This window comes from Octopus bimaculoides, chromosome 24 (assembly GCF_046866305.1).
Source record: "Octopus bimaculoides isolate indiv1 chromosome 24, ASM4686630v1, whole genome shotgun sequence".
NCBI lineage: Eukaryota > Metazoa > Mollusca > Cephalopoda > Octopoda > Octopodidae > Octopus > Octopus bimaculoides.
Window position 1 is genome coordinate 17,556,592 of NC_142951.1, and position 26,288 is coordinate 17,582,879.

General features: G+C 36.2%; 1 protein-coding gene and 1 pseudogene across 2 annotated transcripts in view; both read right to left on the bottom strand.

The window, feature by feature from the left end:
- Positions 1-598: 598 nt before the first annotated feature.
- The window catches only part of LOC106884428 (protein N-terminal glutamine amidohydrolase), a 53,426-nt gene continuing 27,736 nt past the window's right edge, over positions 599-26,288 (bottom strand). For both annotated transcript variants that reach the window (XM_052976561.2, XM_089341410.1), the window contains exons 2-6: positions 22,973-23,072; positions 14,032-14,082; positions 10,910-11,055; positions 8,355-8,479; positions 599-744 (exon numbers count right to left, since the gene is read on the bottom strand). In XM_052976561.2, the coding sequence (XP_052832521.2) occupies positions 623-744; positions 8,355-8,479; positions 10,910-11,055; positions 14,032-14,082; positions 22,973-23,072 (544 nt within the window). In that variant the 3' untranslated portion in view covers positions 599-622. The remainder of the gene's footprint in view (positions 745-8,354; positions 8,480-10,909; positions 11,056-14,031; positions 14,083-22,972; positions 23,073-26,288) is intronic.
- On the bottom strand, positions 16,379-22,822 carry LOC149131212 (uncharacterized; annotated as a pseudogene).

Consider the following 26,288-nt stretch of genomic DNA (forward strand, 5'->3'; position numbering starts at 1 on the left):
AAGCTATAATAGCATGTAAATATTGAGAAAAAGTCAACTTTTTATCCAGAAGGGTTTTTCAACCCAAAATTTACATGCTGTTGTTTACAGTTTTATATGTACTCTGAAAACCAATTCCAAAAAGGAATTATCCCACATTCTCTTGCACGTTTATAAATTCTTATGACACACAAACACTGATTCACAAGGTTGTGTGACTGGGAATTTTGCTTTGCAACCATATGGTTTCAAGTTCAATCCCACTGCATAGCATTTGGGCAAGTGTCTTCTGAAAACTGTATGAGGCCTTTTGTGCATGCGTGTGTGTGTGTGCTTGTTTTTGAAAGCATGCATACAAATGAACATAAGCATTTATACAACATGGCTTTGCTTGTCTCTGAGTTAAACAGTGATGATGCATTTCTTTTTGACACTGCCACAGGTCAATCTGCACTTTTGTAGATTTGTGGAATAAAAACATCACTTAGTTTAAAAATGCAGGTAAAAGTTGGCAGCAGAAAGTGTATCTAGCCATAAAAATCTTCTTCAAGTAATAGACCAACCTATAATAGTATGGAAAAACAGAATCATGACTGACATGGGACAACAACAACAACTATTTCTATGTTAAATAAGCTTTATTTCAACTCAAACCATTATTTTCATGCAATGCATACTTCTTAATAAAAGATTTCAAACTAAATATTGTTCCATAACCAATGTTAGGGTCAAGGCTTAGAAAATCCTGGAAGTTACTGTCAGTCTCTGTGAAAAAAAAACACAAAGAATAAAAATAAAACATAAGGAAACAACATGAAAGATATATACATGCTTGTAGCTAGTGTGTATATGCATGTGTGTGTGTGTGTGTGTGTATATATATATATATATATATATATATATATATATATACACACACACACACACACAAATATATCATACATTTACCTACTTAACTTTACTGTGAAAAACGTTTTCTTTCCAGTCTCTTCTCAAAGTCTCTAAATTTATTTGCTTCAGTCACTGAACCTCTGAAGAGTTTTGGTTGAACAAATTGACTCCAGAGTTTTTTTGTAGCCAAGTACTTATTCTATCAGTCTCATTTGCTGAATCAATAAGTTACCAGGATGTAAACACACCAACGCCAATTGTCAAGTGGTGGCAGAGAACAAACATGGACACAAAGACACACATCTACGCACGCGCACGCGCGCACATACACACACACACACACACATATTATACAACAGGCTTCTTTCAGTTTCCATCTAACAAATCCACTCACAAGGCTTTGGTTGGCCCAAGGCTATAGTAGAAGACACTAAGGTACCATGCAGTGGAACTGAACCTGGAACCATGTGGTTTGGGGAGCAAGCTTCTTATCGCACAGCCATGCCTATATATATATATATATATATATATATATATATATATACACACACACACACACACACACACACACACACACTTTGTGTATCAAGGCTACCATTGGTTTCATGTTAAGAAAATATCTTAATTTTTCAAGCTGATCACATGGAGGAATTAGTGTTCATCTCCATTTTGGATTAAAACACAGGTGTTTTCTATTCCAAAATGGAGTCAAACACTAATTTCTCTATGTGATCAGCTTGAAAAATTGTTAAGGTATTTTAGGTGGAAGGTGTGCCTTTGTCAACAGATGTGTCACTAGGTTGAGTTGTTGGTTTTATTTGGATATTTAACCTTTTGTTTTGAGAATATGAAGGTTAAAAGCTGTATGTTTAGTCCAATATTTAAATCTTTAAGGCTGACAGACTTAAGTAAACATACCTAATTACAAAGGTTTAAATACTGGACTGAACTTAGAGCTTTAACCTTCATATTCTCAAAACAAAAGGTTATATATGTATATATATATATATATATCCCATTAGTATTCATGAACCCCTATGGTCTAAAGACAACACACCTAATTACAAAGTTTTACATGCAAAAATAAATTCTGAACAATAACGAAACCCCAAATGTAATCAATAAAAATTATCCTTAACATCTCTCCAACACCATCTACCATACAGCCTAATTCTCATTAAACAGAGCCAAGCTTACCCTAGAAAATTTTAACCTAATAGAGACTATATAAAGTCAAGATGGACCCAACTGTACAACACTCTGATCATGGCTTACCTGACTGGAACTTTGAAGGCACTGTCAACACTATTCTTATTAAAGAATAATAATTTGTACTCTACCAAACATACTGAGTAATCCATCAGTTCAATGTAATATTGTTTTTATTATAACATAAAATCAAACATATATATATATATAAGGACATTACTATACATAAATGCCTCACGCTAAGAGGGACTCTAAAGTCAAACTACCATTGGCTTTAGAGTCCCTCTTAGCATGAGGCATTTATGTATAGTAATGCCCTTATATAAATAAGTGTATTTATAGGGGATAAATGATGGATTTTTCCCTTATGAGGTTTTTTCACGCTAACTACTTGATAAATTCTTATAAAGATTTTATCCTATACTTGAATTATATATATATATATCATCATCATCATTGTTTAACATCCGCTTTCCATGCTGGCATGGGTTGGATGGTTTGACTGAGTACTGGCAAGCCAGTAGGTTGGCTCCAATCTGATCTGGCAAGGTTTCTACAGCTGGATGCCCTTCCTAACACCAACCACTCCAAGAGTGTAGTGGGTGCTTTTTATATGCCACCAACACAGGAGTCAGTTGGGGGACACTGGCATCGACTACGTTCAGATGGTGCATTTTACATGCCACAAGCACGGGGAGCCAGTCAGGCAGTACTGGCATCAAACCACATTTGAATGGTACTTATTACATGCCACCAGCACGGGTGCTAGACATGCGGCACTGACATCAGCCACAACTATGATTTTACTTATTTCAATCATTTTACTGTGGACATGCTGGAGCACCGCCTTAAAGGGTTTTAGTCGAAGAAATTGACCCCAGGACTAATTCTTTGTAAGCCTAATACTTGGTCTATTGGTGTCTTTTGCCGAACCACTAAGTTACAGGGATGTAAACACACCAACATAGGTTGTCAAGCAATGGTAGGAGGGACAAACAGACACAAAGATATACAAATATATACATATATATATATATATATATATATATATATATATATACATATACAATGGACTTCTTTCAGTTTCCATCTACCAAATCCACTCACAAGGCTTTGGTCAACTGGAGGCTATAGTAGAAGACACTTGCTCAAGGTGTCATGCAGTGGGACTGAACCTAGAACCATGTGGTTGGGAAGCAAGTTTCCTAATCAATTCAAATAAACAAATAATTAAATTAACAAACAAGAGGACATGAATAAGGAATATAATAGCTTGACACTCAGTAAAAAGAGAGAGTTTTTGACATTTTAAGCATAGTTCTTCATTGGAAAGGAGAAAGGGGAAAAGTCCAAAGAAGGAAAAGAAAATTGGCAACAGCACATGTGTAGTTACATTGCTATATATATATATACAGAGAGAGAGAGAGAGAGAGAGAGAGAGAGAGAGAAAGAGAGAGAGAGAGAAGAAAACTAAGGATTAAATAACTTAAAAGAATACCTCAGTAAGCACTCCATGAAATAAACCTGGCTAACAGAATGTCCACTAAAGAGTATAGTACTACATATAGGCTATTTATACAATTTAACAAATACAACTGTAAATCCAAAGTTACTCACCAATTAAAAGTTTGGGATTTTAATCACAGAATATAACAGTAAATAAATAATGTAGAATTATATTCATAGATACTTTTTACATATGTGTGTAGTGGATACAGCAATATATCTCACTTTTAATTTCCCCACTATATATTGTTATGAGAAACACCTTTTTCTGCCCTCATCGTTGCTGACTCTTACTCTCTCTCTCCCTCTTTCCCTCCCTACCTCCCTCTCTCTCTCTTTGGCTGGGTAACCATGTACTCCCTCTACAGCAAGACATCTGTTTCTGTCTCTCTGTCACACTCTAACCTCCTCCAATGCCTCCTCCTCTCTCAAAATTCCTTGTCTTGCAAGTTACTTGGTGATCCTGTCAGAGTAGGTGCCACTTAAAAAGCATCTGGTCCATACTGTAAAGTGGTTGACATTTGGAAGGCTATCCAGCAGTAAAAACCTTGCCAAAGCTGACCTTGCCTGTGCAAGCACCATGTAAAAAGCACTCAGCCCACTCTGCAGGGAATCCAGCTGTAAAAACCATGCCAAAACAGACACAGAAGCATGGCCTATCTCCTGTCAAACCATCCAATCCATGCTAGCATGGAAGGCGGGCATTAAGCGATGATCATAATGACAATGAACTCCTTTCCAAGTTATTACTAAGTTTAATTCGTCCTTCTAGTTGAATTATTGCACTTAATTCGTTTTTTGTTTTTTTAATATGATCATATTTCATGAAGTTCAATCCTTGTTAGCTTCTAATTCTCAAATATTTTGGAGAGGCAATTTATTTCCTTTGGCTTCCACTGAATGTTGGGTTGCACTCAGCTAACCTTAAATACTTAACTTCCTTCTCTTTAAATTAAACAGACTTTACTATTGACTATTCCTAAATATCTTTCTCACAGACTTCACTAGCATTTAATAACACCAATACCTCCCAGGAATATGAATTCACTATAGGGATAATAAGTAATGAGAGGAAATCTAATATGCCAACTATTAGTTACTCAATTCCACTAATTCTGCTTGTGCCTGTCTTCCAAAAATTCAATAGATATTTGTAAGCTCTGACAAGAATGGTTCATAAGATCACTGTTCCATAAATTAGTTGATTAATAATAGATCAATTACTTTATTGAGTAAGCATGCAACCCATGGTATGTACTGGATACAGTTCACTGAATCATCTAAAACATTTGTAGGTGAATAAAATATCATATGAATATAATTCTCCATTCTGTATTGGATTACTGTGAGAGAGAGAGAGAGAGAGATCATTTAACATCCATTTTCCATGCTGGCAAGATTGCATTGGGCTTCAATGTTAGCTCTGACAGGATTTCTATAGGTGGGTGGCCTTCTTAATGTTGGCATTAAGAAGGCCACCCACTTTACAGAGTGTATTGTATGCTTTTTCTATGGCACTGACACTGGCTGTGTAACTTGCAAGACAGAAAAAGAAGAGAGGGAAAAAGAAAAAGCTCCCACTAGTAAGAGGAGAGTTTTTGAGAGGGAAAAGAGGAGGTGAGTAGCTTTATGCCAGGAGTTAAAACGCTAAAATGACAGAGGGGCAAGAACAGGTGCCTTGCTGTAAAGGAAACACAGCTGAAGGAGATAAAAGGAAGGTAGTGATAAGGGGCTAGAACACATTCTCAAGGTACAATAGGGTGAGCATAACAGTGGGTCATGAGAGAGGAGAGAGTGGATACTTTCATAAAAGTGTGAGAGAGGAGTAACAGATGATTAAAGATAGGGGAAAAGTGAATAATAATAATAATAACAATAATAATAAGAGCACCAAAGTCTAGATGTAGTAACCTTTCGGAGGAACAAACACAAGTGCCTAGTAAATGACGTGACAGTACCAGGAGGTCAACATATTATCATGAAAGAAAGAGAAAAGACTGATAAATATGGAGGCCTGAGATTGCCAAGATGTGGCAGCTACAAGAGTCAAATATAAAGGTTGTCCCTATTGTCATCAGAGCATTGGGTTCAATACCACCCAGCCTGAAGAAACATTTGGAAACTTTAGAAATACCCTACAATCTAGATGTATTTCAAAAGTCGGCATTACTTGGAACTGCATGCATAGTGTGTAAAGTGAAGTCTGTCTGATGTCCTTGTTGTGACTTGACAGACAGTACAAATCTCCGGTAGACACTATCTTCAATCAACAACATCACAATATTAGATACTGTGTGATGTCTTCAATAATAATAATGGTTTCAAATTTTGCCACAAGGGCAGCCATTTTGAGGGAGGGGATGTGTCGATTATATCAACCCCAGTGTTCAACTGGTACTTAATTTATTGACCCTAAAAGGATGAAAGGCAAAGTCAACCTCAGCACAATTTGAACTTGGAACGTAGCAACTGGCAAAATACCATTAAGCATTTAGCCCAGAGTGCTAACAAGTCTGCCTTAGTAATAATAATACTTTCTACTATAGGCACAAGGCCTGAAATTTTGGGGGAGGGGACTAGTCAATCACATTGACCCCCAGTGTTTCACTGGTACTTAATTTATCAACCCTGAAAGGATGAAAGGCAAAGTCAACCTTGATGGAATTTGGATTCAGAACATAGCGATAGGCAAAATAATAACAATAATAGCAGTTTCTAATTTAGGAGCTAGGCCAACAATTTTGAGATGAGGTGTTGGTCAATTATTGATTATATCAACTTGACTGATACTTTACTTTGACACCAAAAGCATAAAAGATAACTTGACCTTTGCAGGATTTGATCTCAGAATGTAAACAGCAAGAAAAAATACTGCAAAGTATTTTCTCTGATGCTCTAATGAGTCTGCCAGACATTGAGGATAATTAAAGAATGAAATGTAATTTTATTATAACTATTGTTGTTATTGTCACTACCACCAGAACAGCAATAACAAAAATTCTAATTTTTGACACAAGGTCAGAGGGGAGATGACATTGGCTCCAGTATTTGACTGGTACTTATTCTATCAATCCAAAAGGATGAAAGACAAAGTTAACCTTGGAAGGATTTGAATGAATAGGAAAAAAATTTGTTAAGTATTTTGTCTGGTGTGATAACAATTCTGCCAGTTTTCTACTCTAGGCACAAGGACTGAAATTTTGGTAGAGGTGGGGATAGTTGATTACATCAACCCAAGGACCCTGAAAGCATGAAAGGTAAAGTTGATCTCAGTTGTATTTGAGCTTAGAACAAAGCTGGAAGAAATGCTAAGCATTTTGTCTGGCATGCTAACAATTCTGCCAGCTCGAATAATAATCGTTTCTACTAAAGTAGCAAAATCTGAAATGTTGAGGAGAGGGCTAGTACTTGACTGGTACTTATTTCATCACCCTGAAAGAATGAAAGGCAAATTTGACCTCAGCACAATTTAAACTCAGAACCTAAAATTCTACCAAGTTCAACTTTGCCTTTCATCCTTTTGGGGTCAATGAAATAAGTACCAGTCAAGTACTGGGGTTGATGATAATAATAATGGGCAGCTGACACTTTCCATCATACCTAGCAAAATAAGCTGAGAATTTTCATCAAAATAATAATGGTTTCAAATTTTGGTACAATGCCAGCAAGTTTGGAGGAGGGGGTAAGTTGATTACATCGACACCAGTGTTCAACTGGTACTTATTTTATCAACCCCAAAGGGGAAATTCAAAGACAGACAAAATACCACAAAGCACTTTGTCTGGTGTCCTAATGATTCTGCCAACTAAAAAGGCTGAAAAGAAAGTTCCATTACAGTTAGTTCTATTCTGATATCCTATCCAACTATATGTTATAGAGGTATATAAGGTAGAACATACAAGAAATCATGTAAAACGATGTGAAAGTAACATTTCCTCATTTGTGGATCGCATGAATCAGTGGAGTAACAGATAAAATATTAAGTTATGTCCTTTCACAGATCCTATCAAAGTCATCCTTGTTTTCTAATTGTATAGTGTGTCCCGGAATTAACTATCTATTTCAATGAAATCAGGCAAATTTTTTAAAATCTGACAGAATTTTATGTTTATTACCTAATTATCATACCAAAACAAATAGATTATAAAACTTATGCCAAAACTTTATTGAAAATTTTCAACATGTGCTCTGTCTGTATCCCTACAAATATTAAATCTATCTTTAGCAGTGTGAAACAATTTTGAATCATTTCAGGAGTTATCTCATGCACTGCTAATTTGAATGCATTCTTTAAGTTCAGCTAAACTATTGTTCCATCCCAGAGATGGTGATAGAGAAAATGATTGCAACGAAATTGAAAAAGAGCTGTTGTAGACAGATAGGCAGGATCCAACAGGAATGAAAATAAAATAATTTTTTAAAATGATGATGATGATGATATAGAATTATAAACAAAATAAAATATTTATACTTTTAACACACATTAAACATGATAAAGATAAATAAAAGTGAGTTTTTAAAAAAATTGACTGATTTCACTGAAATAGATAATTAATTTGGGGACACCGGTATTTTGAATCAATAAAATGAAGTACTATGGTGTTATGTCTGAATCTCTCTCACTGAATATATGGTGTTATGTCTGTGATACAGGTCATTACATGTGTGCATGTGTTTGTGTGCTTCTGGTTCTTTGGAATTAGAGACAGATTGACACTCACATACAGATATGCATGATCAAATAGAGAGAGTAACAGAGACAGACTTACGTTCTGTTCTAATACAGGGATAAGGTGGAGGTTCCTGTCTCCATGCCCCTGTTGAATCCAACATGTGTTTCCGATTGGATGCAAAATGTCTTAAATATATCTTAGCATCAATCACTCTGAAAAACCTGAAAAGTGTGGATTAGGATTGACATTAAATAGTGCATAAATAATGACATTAAACATTGGATTAAGACATAAGATAAGCATTTAAGAAAGGTTAGCACTAATATTAAACAGAAAAATCAGATAATGATTAAGATTGAAAGTACAATCAGGAATAAACTAAATATAAAACTATACTTAGATTAACAATAAATGTTGGTTTAAGACAACGAGCAAATTTAAATAGAAGTAAAACTGATTAAATTTAAATGTAGTATTAAGATTAGGATTAATGTTAAATAGAGGATAAAGATTAGAGTTAATGCCAAAAAGTGGATTAATGTTTAGAATAAGATTGAATTTTATATCATTTTGTGTATCAGTTAAATAAATAAGACTGATACATAACTTTGGCTCAAAAGAGATATGTTGAGGGTAAGTCAATTTAATCAACTCCCAACACATTTTTCTTTTAATGACCCAAAAGAATGAAAAAGCAAAGAAAACACTGCAAATATTTGAACTTAGAATATGAAGGGATGTAACAAAATAACTAAATCACATGACCATCACTATTCCAGTAACCATCACCATCAACATCACCACTATCAACAACATTCTAGAACAGTGGTAAGTCCACTGGTATTAAATATAAACCCAAGCTCTCTCATCTTTTAAAAAAGTGTAGGACAGTAGATAATATAATCCAGAGATATATTGTTTAGAAAAGGCTAAACAATAACATACTCTTGGAGCTCTATTATCTTATCCATTCAGCTCAGACACACCTACAATAACCCCAGAATATGAAAACAGCATCCTTACAACACTGTCTTCTCAATCTACACGCATATTCAACACCCCAGAACACTACAACAATTTCCAAGCAGTATCGTTCCTATTCAATTCAGATACATCTACAACACCCCCAAAACACTGCTGTTACACCATCCATCCTGACAATACTATCTCTTCCACTAGCCCAGACTAACATAAGGAACATACACAAAAGAATAGCTATAACATCAATAGCCATTTACACTGCCTGAAATACACCGTTATGATAAACACCACCGACTGTCATGTTCTAAATCCACTTTGCACACCTCCAAAGTGGCTACCACTAGAATCTACTATTGAATTTACTCTTTTCTAAACATTTGGGCCAGATTCTTGGTCTCAAGATAATTTCCTCATACTAGCCTTCGAGAACCTGAAAAGAGTCACGTGGATTGTCCTTGCTGTAAACTATAAAACATATTCACACACAAAACTCATAGACATACTAACTCTTAGATGCAAATAAACACACAAACATAAACACAGATGACTCAATAACTCTTAGCTCAAATATACTATAGAACACATCGATAAACCATTAGCCAACACTATATGCCATAATGAATGTAAACATTACAACTATATACACAAGCTTATTATATATAGATAATGTTTACATTCATAACGTTCAGAGTGCGCTATAGGTACTTTCAATAGTACATTATAGTAATGAAATGAAACACTCAACACACCAGAAATTTAATAGTCCAACTAACTGGCATGTTAAATAGGCAAATTAGCCTATCCAGTTCAGCCACTCATATCAGTGGGTTTTTAAGCAGTGTGAGCATGGATTATTATGAGAGGTGCACAGCTGTTGATGACACTCCAAGCAGAGTTGAAATGCACAGCAACATATACAGATGTTCCTTTTTCCACTTCCAAGCATATTGTATAATTTAGAGATCATGTTCAAGTTTGTTGTAACATACATTGTTGGCTAAAAATCTATACAAGTGCAAACATGGCTGTGTGGTTAGGAGCTTGCTTTCCATCCATGTGGTCCTGTGCATGTGACATTCTCCAGCACTCGCTGCACAATCTGGGAAGGCCCACAACCTCCCTTGCCACTGCTAAGTAGATTACTGGAATTTTGGTTACTGTGACTGAACTTAGGATAAATACTGGAGTGGTTTCCCATTGCCTTCTCTAGGAAGGTGGGATCTGAATTCAGAATGTAGAGAGCCAGAAGATATACCATAAAGCATTCTGCCAACACTCTATCAATTCTGCCATTCTCCCACTTGCAAATTAACATGAAATGATGTCTTTTGCTCAAAAACACAATGCACTGCTCAGTCTGGGAATCAAACCACAACCTAGCAATCACATGTGCAATATGCTAACCACTAGGCCACATGCCTTCACAATAGAATACCAGGTTTTAAAAAAAAGTACTGGAGTCAGTTTGTTCAACTAAACTCTTCAAAGTGGTGTCCCAGTATGGCCACAGTCCAGTGACTGAAACAAGTAAACGATAGAAGATAAAGATATTCCATAGTACATAATAATAATAAAGAAATTAAACACTTAATACACCAATAATTTAATACTCTTGGATACAAACAAATCTGTACTTTGAAAAAGGGAACAGTCGCAATATACATATATACCTGTGATACTGTGGCTGTAGTATATCATCTGATTTAATTGCTTCATTAATATACATCTCCAGTTTACAGGGAAAAGGCAAACTACTATCCAGGTCATATACATAACTCTCTCCTTCTAGTCTCCACAGAAATATGACATGATAATCCTGGTTACATAAACAGAAAAGAAAAACATGAATTTCAATTTACATAATTTTTAGGACTATTAATTTCATCTTTACAATGTCATGAAGGTGGGGGAAAAGATCTAAGAATAAACCATTATTCTTGGCTTTCATTAATTTGGAGAAAGCATTTAACAGGATACTACATTCAGTAATTTGGTGGGCTCTGAGGAAACAAGGTGTAAATAAATGGTTTGTGTAGGAAATTCAAACTATGTACAAGGATGTTGTAAGCAAAGTAAAAGTTGGCAATGACTTCAGTGATGAATTTAATGTGGAGATAGTAGTCTATCAAGGATCAATCCTCTCCTATTCATCATAATCCTGCAAGCCACCACTGAGAAGCTGAAGACTGGCTGTCCATGTTGAACATTTATTTCTTATAGCCGAATCTATAGGGAAATAAGAGACAAAAATTCCAGGCATGAAAGCTAAACCTGGAATTGAAAGGCCTTTAGGTAAACCTAGCAAAGACAAAGGTTTTAATAAGTGGGAAAGACAGGACTCTGCTACCATCAGGGAAATGAAATAGCTTTGCTCAAGATGTAGAAAAGGAGTTGATAAAAATTCTATAAGCTATACTTGATGTAAGCTATAGGTATAGACGTAGTGTAATCCCTGACAGGCTATTTGATGATGTAAGCTTCATATGCAATAGAGGCATTGAAGCAGTATGTACAAGCACATCTGAAACCGAGTCTCATAGATGCCCAGATAGCTCATTAAAGGTAGTTGATAGCTTTTGTTATGAAGATGTAATTAGCAAGAGAGGTAGTTGCTCTAAAAATATTATCTTTAGATGACTATCATCTTTAGAACTCCTGCTGCCCATTCCCTCCTCTACTCTTCTGCATCTCTCTATCTTCCCTAGCTCATGGGTTTTGTTTCATCCACCCTTCAATCTTACCCATTTTGACAATCTGCCTCCTCATGCATGTGTGTGCTTATATTCATATACAAATACTATAGGTAATTTGGTTTTTAGAATATTTAGCCTGTGTCACAAGAGGTGGCTAAAAGAATTAGCAAAAGGAAGGATATGTAGCCATAAAACACTGCCATACCAGCAGGGAGAAATAGATGTAAAACAGTGTATGTGTGTGTGTGTGTGTGTGTGAATCTACCAAGATGCATATCAAATTTACCCATACCTCAGTAGAGTAAGAAAATGAACAACTCCAGCCAATTCTTGACTCCAATTGGGATTTTATAAGAGGTGTCTGCATTACATGACCAATCCCAGAGAAACAAGTAACCAATTTGCATATAAGTGTCCCAACATTCCATATATGTATTTAATAACATTTTGACTCAACTCCACTTGACTTCAAATTTTGTAGTAATAGGACACATCCATTTCATCAGATGCTTGGAAAATGAATAGAGAGAATTTTAAATGTAATACAAAATGACTTCTAGACATTCAAGCCTTCAATGGAACCTACACTTATCAATCTCTCTCATACTGCTAACTTTACCCCTGTACTTGGCTAGCACAGCTTTCCCAAGTTATTTGTCAATACCTAACTTTCTCAATAATCACTAGATCAGAGAACAAAGACCTTCTCTAGGTTAACAATACCTAGACATAGAAGTTTATTTCTGGCTAGATATTTTTGCAGCTGTCTTACTAGAAAATAGCATCAGAAGAGCTTCTTCCTGGCACAAAACCAAACTGCATAGCAATCTCTGTTAACTCTCTTAGTTCTGCTATAACTCAGTTGGTAGCTTCCTATAGTTGAATATTTCTGTAGTTTTCCCTTCTAATACATTGACTTTGACCTTGTAGCAGTTGACAATATTTCTATATCAGTCATTGCGTATGACACCCTCTTGCACTACACAGTTTATTATGTAGGTGATCAGTCCATATCCCACTCCAACAGATATGTTACGCATCTCAACAGTGATTCCTAATGGGCTAGGTGCCTTTCCTGCCTTTATATCCTTAATTGCTTATGTACCATACTGCTGTCAACTTGGACAGCTAGCCTCTATGTTAGATCTATTTGAGCTAGACTCTCTTTCTCCCATACATTTGTTTCATTCAACACCTTGTTGTAGCACTTTCAAATCTCTTTCTTTTCACTAAATGTTAGAGGAAGCATGTTGTCAGCTTTTTAGACATATTTTCACTCATACACTGTCTTGCAAGCCAAAATACCTCACATGTCTAATCCACCTGTATTAGAACATTGACAAACTTCTAACTATGGGCTTCTCCTCTTGCCAGATATACAGGGTATCTTGCTTCTATCATTTCCTTTTGCTGAACTGCAAACTTAAGGGGATGTAAACAAACCAATGCCAGTTGTCAAGCAGTGTGGGAGAGGCAAACACAAAAACATGCAAATATACATATATACACACACATTCAACAGGCTTTTACACAGTTTTTGATCTACTAAATTCACTTACAAGGCATTGGTTGGTCTGAGGCTAAAGTAGAAAACATTTGCCTAAGGTACAGCACATTGGTTGCAAAGTGAGCTAGTTAGCCACAGTCATGCCCATGCCTTATGGTGAGAAAAATAAAATCATAATCTGCTATAGAATAAAATTTTAATAATTGATGGAGAACCATTGTGGGAATTTAGTGCAGTAAATGATAAATGTAGAGCTTGGTGAAATTTCCTCAATAAAACCTGCAGTAATGTCAGCTAAAAATGGCTGCATTTAATGAAATAAATTTAAATAAATAAAAGTGTGACATTAAAAGTATATGCCAGTGAACCAATAGATAACAATGTCATTACCATAGAATTAGAAAAAAAAAGAACTAAGTTCTAATCCAGACTGGTATTTATATACATATCTAAGAATAAGACACTTAATGACAATTGGAGATCAAAGTGATCAAAAAAGAGTATAGATGTAAATATTAGAACATTTTCAAGTCTAAAAGTGAAGATGAAATAAAAAATAATAACTGTAAGGAAATTCTGTTTGATGACTTACCCATACAACTGGTTCATTAGGCTTCCCAATTTTCTGGTGCCAGATAGGAACCTAACAAGAAACAAAAAAACATTTATTTATTCTTTTACTATATATATATATATACTAGCAGAGGCCCGGGAATGAAATTGCTGCTTATATACTGGAAGAAAGAAAGCAAAATATGCTGTATAGAAATTTGAGGACATTCTGTAGATGGACTCTCAGATGAATGATGGCTGGGCGCCTCTCATGAATGGGAAAATTGAAGATGCGCCAAAAAGCCTCATTGGTACTTGGAAACTTTTACGAAAATTAAAATGGGAATTAAATGAAAAAAATGATTTACGTGAATATCCTCACAAGAATAATTGAAATAAACGGCGATTGTGGAACCCCCCACGTATGCACGCACGCACGCACACACACACATACACACACAGAGTATCACACATCAGATGAAATGGACGTTTGTGTGTGTGACAGAGAGAGAGAGAATGATAGAGAGAGGTTTGTTGTCAAGTATACGTACATGCATAAATATACATACATCTTTGTGTGTGAGTGTGTGAGTGTGTGAGTAAATACTACATACACACCGCTCTCTCACTCTGTCTCACACACACACGCACACATACATACAAAAATGATGGATGCATATGACAACACACCCCTTGACTCACTCACACTCTGTCTCTTACAAACACACACATACATAAATGTATACAAACATATTTACAAAGACACGTGTGTATGCGCGCGCGTGTGTGTTGTGTGTGTGTGAGAGAGAGAGAGGCGGGGTGAGAGAGAATATCGCGAAGAATGAATGAAATAAACATGAAATGAAAAAGTCGTATAAATAAAAGCTCTTGTACGGAATGTTTAAATTTGTGGACTTAGTAAATATTTTGAAACTTTTTAAAGAAGTGAATCATAAATATGAAGAGCCTAACATTTATCCGAGGTCAAATTATTCATGCATCACAAGTATGGAAGCATTTGGTGAAGTCGATTTCATTTGAAAAGCGAAGGTTTTTGCCGTTGCTACATCAATACCGGAAGTTGACATTGCATCACAAGTATGTAAGCATTTGGTACAAAAAAGTCAAAATAGAGAGTGAAGCTTTTTGCCGTTGTTACGTCAATACCGGAAGTTGGCATTGAGGAACCTTTTTAAAGAAGTGAATCATAAATATAAAGCAATATTATTTATTTTTAATTTAAAAAATCAAATAAAGAGCCTTACATTTATCCGAGGTCAAATTATTCATGCATCACAAGTATGGAAGCATTTGGTGAAGTCGATTTCACGTGAAAAGCGAATACACAGACATCTCTGTTTTATATATTAGATATATATATATATATATATATATATATATTACTGTTCTCAGTCATTAGGCTGCAACCATACTAAGATACTCTCTTCAGAAGTTTTAGCTTATGATAAATAGATGGATAGTCAGACAGTCAGAAAGATACATACATATATATATATATATATATATATATATATATATATATATATACGTGTGTGTGTGTGTGTGTGTACTGTTGTTTCAATATCATGGTTGTAAATGAGCATCACAGTCATACTAGCAACAGTGTTTATTTCGAGTCTTCTATGAAAAACATTTCTAACCACTGAGAAATATTACCTTGCTTTGAAACAGGTGAGGATTGATGACAGGAAAGGTATCTATCTGGCTGTAGAAAATCTGCCTCAATAAATTCTGTCTGACAATTCCAAACATGGAAATGTGGACATTAAATGATGATAACACACACATATACAAATGTACAGTCATACACACACACACATAAACATACATGCACATACATAAGCACAACATGAAACATCAAAACAACATATAAAGGCGAGAATAGTTGCCAGGGAAGCATATCATGTATGCATGCCTTTAATATAAATGATAGAACAGGTTGGAGGGCAGAGAGTGGAAAGATACATTACATTGTGTAACATCATTCGTTCTTGGCTAGCAACTGTTATTTCCTATTTACTTACCTCTAGAAAGTATGAAAAATGGCTAATATTTCATTCAAACTTTGCTTTTATTATATTTATTCAAAGCTCAAAGAATCCTTCTCTATGGAATCGAACAGTGCATTTGCTAATAATGATATTTCTAAAATTTACCTATTCCATTGGGAAAACTGGTGAATGTGAACATTCTCATTAACACTAAGTAGGAGGACAAAACGGCATTTATTCTAAGATTACACAAGAGAAACCATAAAAGACTTAGAAGTGAGTAGTTTTTTGTGATTTATGCTTATTCTGTAAATTACTTTCTTGAATCAGCCCCCAAATATGGTCTCACATCATGTTTTTGTTATATGATTCTTGTTAGCAACATTCAAAGTCCTGCATGTCCTGGGGAAAGTACTTGCCTAGCTCTTCTGGGTACACCCCCATATTCTCCTTGAATTTATCAAGATAAGCATCAAGGGTATAGACTCTGAGGGACATCCTGCAGCCTACTTTGTCATAGTTTTTCACCAAGGTCTCAACAAGCTCCACCTAGTCTTGGGCCTTCTGATTCCCCAGGAAGCCCCCAAAACACTAATAAAACTGTTCCATGCTGGTTTCTCCATCCAAGTGAACTTCTTTGAGACTTCCTTGCACTCTATGATCTTTAATTGTGGCCTGACAAAGACACAGGCTTTGACTTTTACCTCAGACAGCTTAGGGAAGAAGTCTTGAAGCTACTTGAAGGCTGCAGACTCCTTATCTAGAGCTACAACAAACTGCTTCATAAGGCCCAATTTTATGTGCAGTGGAGGAAACAAACTTTCCAGAGGTCCAACAGTGACTTCCCACACTGAACTCGATCCACTGTGACCAGTGCTACCTGTGATATTGTGCTGCAGTGTCCCTACTATCCCCAAGACAAAGATAACATGGAAACTTGGTAAAGCTACCAAGGAGATCCATCACGAAGACCATCATCTTCAAGTCTCCAATAATGTACCAACTGTTATGAAGCAGCTCAACTTTGAGGCTCCTGGATCAGCTGTCAGAGAGTACATTTTCACTTGCCTTTACGTCCAGATCACAAACACAAAGTTTGAAGGGAATAGTAGTTATTCCCTTTGATTTCTAGATAGAAGCAAATAGGAAGTAACATTTATTGACCAAAGACAAAAAAAAATAAATTTTGTTACAGTGTTATCTACTTATCAACCATACATACATGCTATCTATCTATAATGCATGCATGCTACGTGCAGTTGAGGAAACAATACTTTCCAGGGATCCAACAGTGACTCCCATTGCATGCATGTACACATACATACATATATATATGTATATATATAAATTTTATAAGGAATATTCTAAAAGAATATGTGACTGAACTTATATTAAGTGCTCTATTATTTTGAGCAAATAAATATATATATATGTGTGTTTTTATATCATTAATAAATTTATAAAATTATCAATAATATTCATAGGAAATCAATATTAAAATTTCAAAAGATATATGTCTAATATGACATGGTAATATTTTGAATTATAATTAAATTAAAATTTAAGATATACGAAATATAAATATATATAAAAATATAAATGTACATAAAGATACATGTGTATATAAATGCATATAAAAATTTATGCGTAATTGAGCATAAATATTATAAAGTCTAAAAATAAAGATATTAAACATCTGACGATCGTTTCACGGACATTATTGCAACCACAATGTAATAAAAAATAAGCATACTGGCAATAATTCCGCTCTTCGGAGATGAATGGAATTATAATATATGTGTTAAGAATGAATGGTGTATATAATAAGGTGATATTAATTAAAATATTAAAAATATTGAAAATATTAAAATGTATACTGTCCTTTAAAGAAATTGTAAAAGTAATCCTCCTATAATTTGGAAATATAGCTGAGTTTGTGAGTGTGTGTGTGTATGTGTGTGTGTGTGTGTGTATGTGTTGCATCTGTGGAAATCCACATTCTCCACTTTTTCGTAAAATTTTTTTACATCAATGGAATTTTCTCAATGTGAACTTTCCAGTGCAGTAATTAGATCTTTTAAATTCCATTTACTTTGTGTGATTTAAGGGAGATTTGGCTGTTGTTTCTAGCAACTTTTATATTTCTTCCCTTCTACCTGGAACGGTGTTCTTACACACGCGCTCAACATATAATATAGAGAGTAAGAGTAAAAGAGGGAGGGAGAGAGAGAAAGTGATACATACAAAGTCATAGATTGAACTTTCCTCTCAGTATTCTTTATCTATTTTTCATAACATAGATACGTAAAAACACACACAACCACACATACGTGATCTGTGACAACAACATAAACATTACTCCCGTTCTCTGTTCCTTTCTTCCCCTCTTCTTCTCTCACTCTCTCAAACGCATACACGTGCAAGTAAACACAATCATTCACAAAAATATAACTTTGGAAGGTCATAACTTTCAGAAAAATGAATATGTTTTAATGAAATTTTGTATGCATATATTATTTATTATGTAGGTTCCGAATATACAAAAATTTTCGGTGAAAGTGTTTTGGGAGGAGGTGGGGGTCAATTTTCGGAAATTCCACTTAAATTCCTCTTAACTTCCAGGAAAATGAATATTTTTTCGTGAAATTTTCTACAAATATACCTTGATGTATGTACATTTTGAGCATGTAGGAATTTTGAAGGAAACAACTGCAGGTTATTTTTGAGAAGTGTTCCCACTCGGTGGTGTTTCGGAGCAAGTCGTCCATATTTGTTTCATTTTTCTGTATTATGTGCGTATGTGCATCCGTAGATTTCTAATGAAGCAATAGGCAGTGAAGAGAAGCCGTCATAAGAAAACTTTTAACTACCTCTATTCCTTTCTGCCCCTCTCTCTACCTCTTCCTCTCTCGCTCTCTCAAACTCATACATGTGCAAGTACACAATCATTCAGTAAAATATAACTCATGTTCGTCAATGTTTTGTAAATATACCACGATTTTCACTAGGGTGTTAGGGTTAGAGTTTTAGGGTCAGAGTTAGGGTTTACAGTTACGGCTACGGTTAGGATTGGTGTTACGGTTACGGTTTTAGGGTCAGGGTTAGGGTTTAGGGTTAGTGTTAGGGTTAGTGTTAGGATTAGGTTTAGGATTAGGGTTGGGTAATCGTGCGGGTGTTAATCTGAAAAATTACAGATATGTGAAAATTACCGACCCTTCCATCTATTATAACTTTTGTTCTGTTTAATATATACATAGATTATGCCTCCAAAGAAGAGAGTTTGCTGGGAAAAGAAAGCAACCGGTTTAAAATGACAGCAACAGACTGCAGCAATTCACCACATTCCAGAAGCTACTTTGAACATAATGCAAAATGGTGCATCAACATCTACTGCCCAATCTGATAGAATTCTGGCAAAACTATGTAGCAACAGATCGCCAGCAATTGCTTCATCACAAATTGCCATCCTAGCTCCTGTGAAAAGGGATTACCCTGCTATGGGCAGTGCAAAAAGTTGTTTTGCACAAGCATTTCTATAGCCAATTACACGGATGAAATTTACGTATGCTTAATAATTTTACGCAAAACAGCCTTCAGACTTTCCCTATTAATTTCATCGTCTTTTGAATTATGAACATATTTACATCATAAGGGTTTTTTCGTTGTAAGGCTTTCTTTTTTAGTTGATTTTCACCGAGCAAGAGTTATCGTAGATGGCGTAATAAGTCACACCTGGACAAGGTCGGGTTATACTGCTAGTTATTAATCATCATCATCATCATCATCGTTTAACGTCCGCTTTCCATGCTAGCATGGGTTGGACGATTTGACTGAGGACTGGTGAAACCGGATGGCAACACCAGGCTCCAATCTAATTTGGCAGAGTTTCTACAGCTGGATGCCCTTCCTAACGCCAACCACTCAGAGAGTGTAGTGGGTGCTTTTACGTGTCACCCGCACGAAAACGGCCACGCTCGAAATGGTGTCTTTTATGTGCCACCCGCACAAGCCAGTCCAGGGGCACTGGCAACGATCTCACTCGAAAATCCTACGGGAGCCAGTCAGGCGGTACTGGCAACGGCCACGCTCAAAATGGTGCATCTCATGTGCCACCCACACAAGAGCCAGTCCAGGGGCACTGGCAACGATCTTACTTGGCTTGCCGGGTCTTCTCACGCACAGCACATTTCCAAAGGTCTCGGTCAGTAGTCATCGCCTCGGTGAGGCCCAATGTACGAAGGTCTTGCCTCACCACCTCAGCCCAGGTCTTCCTGGGCCTACCTCTTCCACGGGTTCCCTCAACTGTTAGGGTGTGGCACTTTTTCACGCAGCTATCCTCATCCATTCTCACCACATGTCCATACCAGCGCAATCGTCTCTCTTGCACACCACAACTGATGCTTCTAATGTTCAGCTTTTCTCTCAAGATACTTACACTCTGACGGGTATTCACATTGACATTACACATCCAACGGAGCATACTGGCTTCATTCCTTGCGAGCTTACGTATGTCCTCAGCAGTTACAGCCCATGTTTCACTCCCATGTAGCATGGCTGTTCGTACGCATGCGTCATACAGTCTGCCTTTTACTCTGAGTGAGAGTCCCTTTGTCGCCAGCAGGGGTAAGAGCTCTCTAAACTTTGCCCAGGCTATTCTTATTCTAGCAGCTACACTTTCAGCGCATCCACCCCCACTACTAACTTGGTCGCCCAGATAGCGGAAGCTATCGACTACCTCTAGTTTTTCACCCTGGAATGAGATAGAAGTTGTTCCCTGTTTGTTTACAGTCTTTATTGCACCTGAACATCTGCCACAAACAAAAACTAACTTGCTAGTTAACCTGCCTTTGATGTTGCTGCACCTCGTATGTGTCCATAGCTTGCACCGGGTACATCTTATAGAGTTACTACCTACTCCTTTTCTACATACTGAGCAGGGCCATCTACCTGAAGAGGTTTGTGTTTTATCTACCTTCCTACTTATTAGGATTTTGGTTTTAGCTGGGTTGACTCTAAGGCCCTTCAATTCTAGACCTTGCTTCCACACCTGAAACTTCTCTAGTTCTGATAGTGACTCCGCAATTAGGGCAAGGTCATCAGCACAGAGGAGCTCCCAGGGGCCACCTGTCTTGAACTCCTCTGTGATTGCCTGGAGGACTATGATAAATAAGAGGGGGCTGAGGACGGAACCTTGGTGGACCCCTACCTCTACCTGGAATTCATTGCTGTACTCATTTCCAACCCTCACCTTACTGGCAGCATCTCTGTACATGGCTCGCACAGCTCTCACTAACCATTCTTCTATCCCAAGTTTCCTCATTGACCACCAGATAAGGGATCGGGGGACCCTGTCAAAGGCTTTCTCCATGTCAACGAAAGCCAGGTACAGAGGTTTATCCTTAGCTAGGTATTTCTCCTGCAGCTGTCTCACTAGAAATAAGGCATCAGTAGTGCTTTTACCTGGCACGAACCCAAACTGCATCTCATCTAAATTGATTCGCTCCCTAATTAGTTGGGCTATGACCCTCTCTGTAACTTTCATAACCTGATCTAACAGCTTGATGCCTCCGTAATTATTTGTATCTAAAGCGTCACCTTTACCTTTGTAGCAGTTGACTATGATGCTGCTACACCAGTCATTGGGTATGACTCCTTCGTGTATCACCTGGTTCGTAATACGGGTGACTAGGCTATAGCCAACACTGCCAGATATTTTGAGCATTTCTGCAGTGATTCCTGATGGGCCGGGGGCTTTCCCGGTCTTCATACTCTTAATTGCTTTATCTACCCCGGTACTATCAACTCGGATAGCTGGTCCCTCTATTGGGTCGACATACGGCAGGCTCTCTTCCTCCCATTCATTCTCTTTATTAAGCAATCTATCGTAGTGGCATCTCCAGACCTCTTTCTTTGCATCCTCATTTAGTGCAAGCGTACCATCATCCATGCGAACACATTTCTCTCCTACAACATCACTATTCTCTCTCCTACACTGTCTTGCAACACGAAATACCTCGAGTCTTTGGTCCTCACGGCGCAGAACATTGGCAAATCTTTTCTTATCTGCTTCAAAATGTAAAATAAAAATATGTGTCAGGTATTAACAGAAATAAAAAGTACCTTTGGAAAAGGGTTTATAAAATATTTCTAAAATACATCAAAGACACTGATCCAGGTAGAATAATAACAGATCTTAGGGGAGGTGCGAGATTTAGTCATTCATTGTAAAATTTATATGTTATACAAACTATAAGGGAAGAGAATCTGAAGAGGTTGTAGTGAGGCACAAAGAAATCAGTGCCATTTTGGAACAGCGAGAACTCGCCTGCAACCATTGCCATATGTGAGACAAAAACATGATCTTGTCCGTACATTCCCATACTTTTTTCCTTACATTTCCTGTGAATATTATTGATAATTTTATAAATTTATTAATGATATAAAAACACACACACACACATATATATATATATATATATACACACACACACACACACACACACATACATACAAGGGACATCTTTCAGTTTCTGTTTACCAATCTCATTCACAAGGCATTAATCAATTTCTGGCTATGGTAGAAGATACCAGTTAATGTCCAGGCCATGTGAACAAACCCTAAGCCACGTACTCCTGGATTCAAATCCATAGTATTACATCTTGAGTAAGTGTCATTTTCAACAGCTTTGGTTCATTCAATACCTTGTGTGTGACACTGGTGAGAGGGAAACTGAGTAAAAGCATCTCTGATGGACTGTACCTGTAATTCAAAGATGTAGTCTTGTGACATTTCATACTAATTCCACCTGAGAATGACATTAATGTTGGTGGTTGAGATGGTGGTGCTGATGATAGCAGTAATGAGGATAATGATGATCATCATTTTATGTCCTGTTTCAGCAAGGGTTAAACATCATCAGAGTCCAGGCCAGTTGATGATGTGATGATGTAACAAAATGAGATACTTACTGCCCTATCTTCATTTGAAATAAAGACAACAGAACAGAATTCTAGTTCTTCAGGTCGGTCAATGTTGACAGCTTCACACAGTTTCCATACATTCTCTTCGCTACAATAGAGAGACAAAGAAAGAGGCTGAGGAGATACATATTGGGATAAGATAGAGTGGGTGAGAGATGATGAAAAGGAGAGACAGAGTAATTGAGAAATGAAAGAGCAGAATAGACAAACTGAAAGAAAAACAAAATGAGGGGAGAAGGGAAAAAAAAGTGAAAAATACAAATTGAACAAAAAAAAAAAAAAAAAAAACAGAACAAGAGATTCTTCCCTTGACAATTTATTTATTCTTTAACTTGTTTCAGTCATTTGACTGCAGCAATGCTGGAGCACTGCCCTTAGTCAAAGAAATTGACCCCAGGATTTATTCTTTGTAAGCTTAGCACTTATTCTATAGGTCTCTTTCGCCGAACTGCTAAGATGCTGGGACGTAAACACACCAACATCAGTTGTCAAGCGATGGTGGAGGAGGACAAACACAGGCACGCACACAAATATATATATATATATATATATATGAGTAACAAAGATGTATAGGTGTCAATTCATTATGGTCATTTCAAGTGACTCCTTTAATTGATTAATGAAAACATTAAATCATTTGAAAGAAACCATTCTCTTCAGATGACAGCATAGACTTCAAACATAATGAATACAACCATTTCCTTAACATATTCACATCAATAATGGAACTCAAAATATTTACATTGTTTCTTTTGTTATATCTGTGGCAGAATGAGTTTAGAAAATATAGTAGACTTGTTAAGTCTGCTATAATCTAGAGAGTAGCAGAGGCAATAGTAGTGGTGGTGGTGGTGGGGGAGGATAAAAAGAGTGGTGAATTAGTTACTTATATTTAGAAGATTTTATGTAGAATGTAGTCTTCAACCATTTAGAATTAAATCCATTGAGAGTTGTCAACTGTATTCTAGTTAATGGTGATAAATCAATTAATGTCAGACAATCTACTAGACTCTCAATGTACTGGAACCATATAGCTAGCTTTATCAACACAAAAGGGTAGGTCATAAAGGTAATAGTAAGGGAATGCCTGATTGGGGAAGGGGTGATAAATGGAATAAAGAAGGATGGGGGTGGCCACTACTTATTTTGATTTTCATATTAAAGGGGAATATAATGAAAAACCAAAAGTGATAAGTAATATAAACCTTATGGGTGGAATTTAGAATTGAAGGATACAGGAGGTAGTGAAATATAACGTAGCAAATTTATAATATTAAATTGAGAAAATTCAAATCAATATATAGAATAAAGATAGAAATTAAATTTAAACCCTAATAATGGGATACTTCAGTATATAAGAAAAACTATTAAGATTTTACCAAAACATAGTGTATAGAAGATCATGATAAAAACATTCTATAATGAGTGTATTATGGAATCTAATTATCATATGATATAGAAATACATAGTATATTTTAAACTAATATAAGAACTATTCTCTTCATTATGGGTGGATAAAATATCATAAAGATGGTATCCAATATATAGGGTAATTGAATTAGAGATATACTAAATGTATAAGGGAGTACATTCAGATACAATACTTAAACCAATTTGGGCATGTAAACACTTAATGAATATATTGAATGATCAAAAAATCTACTAAAATAAGAATTCCCCTATCTAGCAAATTATATAAAAATTCTTTATAAATTATCAAAAGAAAAATTGTTTATAAATTATAAACACTAAGAAAGTTTATGAAAGGATATACAGATGAATGAAGATATCAAATATAAATATACAAAAAATTATGAAATATATGTAATTACAAATATAAAAAAGATATAAAATTATACAGTGAGTTTTATGAAAAGAAATTATAAACTGCCAAACCCTTTATTAGCTATAGAAGCCACATAAATGAATAAGAGGGTAACTATAAACACGTAAAATTTAATAATATAAAATATAAAAAATTTATAGAATATTTCTTTACAGAAAGATATAAAAGGTATAAAAGAGATGTAAATAAGGATATAGAATAAAATAAAATAATTATGTTGGTATATTGAAAAGAATTCCTAGACATGTTATTATCTGTAACTATTCTCTTATCACTTTATCTACCAAGGCATTATCTTCTTTTGAGTCAATCAAGAAGTAAATAGCTTCTGTTCCTTTGCTTGCACATCCAGTTCCTGACACTTGTCTCTCTTTAACAGTTGATGCATTGCATTCTGCAGTCGGTGCTGTTTTACAACATACAGTCACTAATCAAACTCAACCTCTGGCATTCTTTTCTCATCAATTAAAGCCAGCTGAACATCGTTACAGTACGTTTGATCGTGAACTCTTAGCGATCTACCTGTCGGTTCATTATTTTCAACATCAACTCGAGGGCCGAGATTTTGTGATTTATACTGATCACAGACCTCTTACATTTGCTCTGTCATCTAAATCAGACAGACACTTGCCTCGTGCTTTTCGCCACCTGGACTACATTTCCCAATTTACAAGTGACATTCGGCATATACCTGAAAAAGAGAACGTATATGCTGACACACTCTTTCATTTCCTGCTGCAATCGATTTAACTGCCATTGTGCAGGATCAACCAGCTCTGGACACATTGGATCTAATTTCTACCAAGTTGTCCTGTTGCAAGTTTGCCTGTCTTCCACTTCCGTCTGCTGAAGGCACAATCCTTTGTGACACAGCTACTTGTACCTGTGAACCACCAGCATTCCATTTTTGATGCCTTGCATTCACTGTCAAATCCTGGAATCGCTGCCTTGGTGAAGCTTATTACAGCTTGGTTTGTCTGGCCTAATATGCTTGGGTACACTCTTGTGTGAAATGCTAGTGTTCTAAAATCCATTGGCACATTCATGCTCCTCATGGACAGCTTTCTCCACCGGAGACTCGCTTTCGCCATGTCCACATTGATCTGATTGGACCATGGCCTGTCAGTCGTGGTTTCTCTTACATACTGACATGCACTGATCGTTTCTCTTGTTGGCCTGAAGCCATTCCAATAGTGGACATTTCCGTTGAGTCAGTTGCTAGAGCTTTCATTTCTAATTGGATTGCTTGTTTTGGTGTTCCAGCTAGGATAACCACTGACCATGGACACCAGTTCAAAGCTTCCTTATTTCATGAATTATCACAAATCCTAGGTGTTCACATTCATATGATCAGCTAACATCCAGCTTCCAACAGGATGGTTGAACGTTTTCACAGGCAATTAAGGCCACTCTACACGCCACTCCAGGACAGAATTCCTGCCTATCATTCTTCTTGGT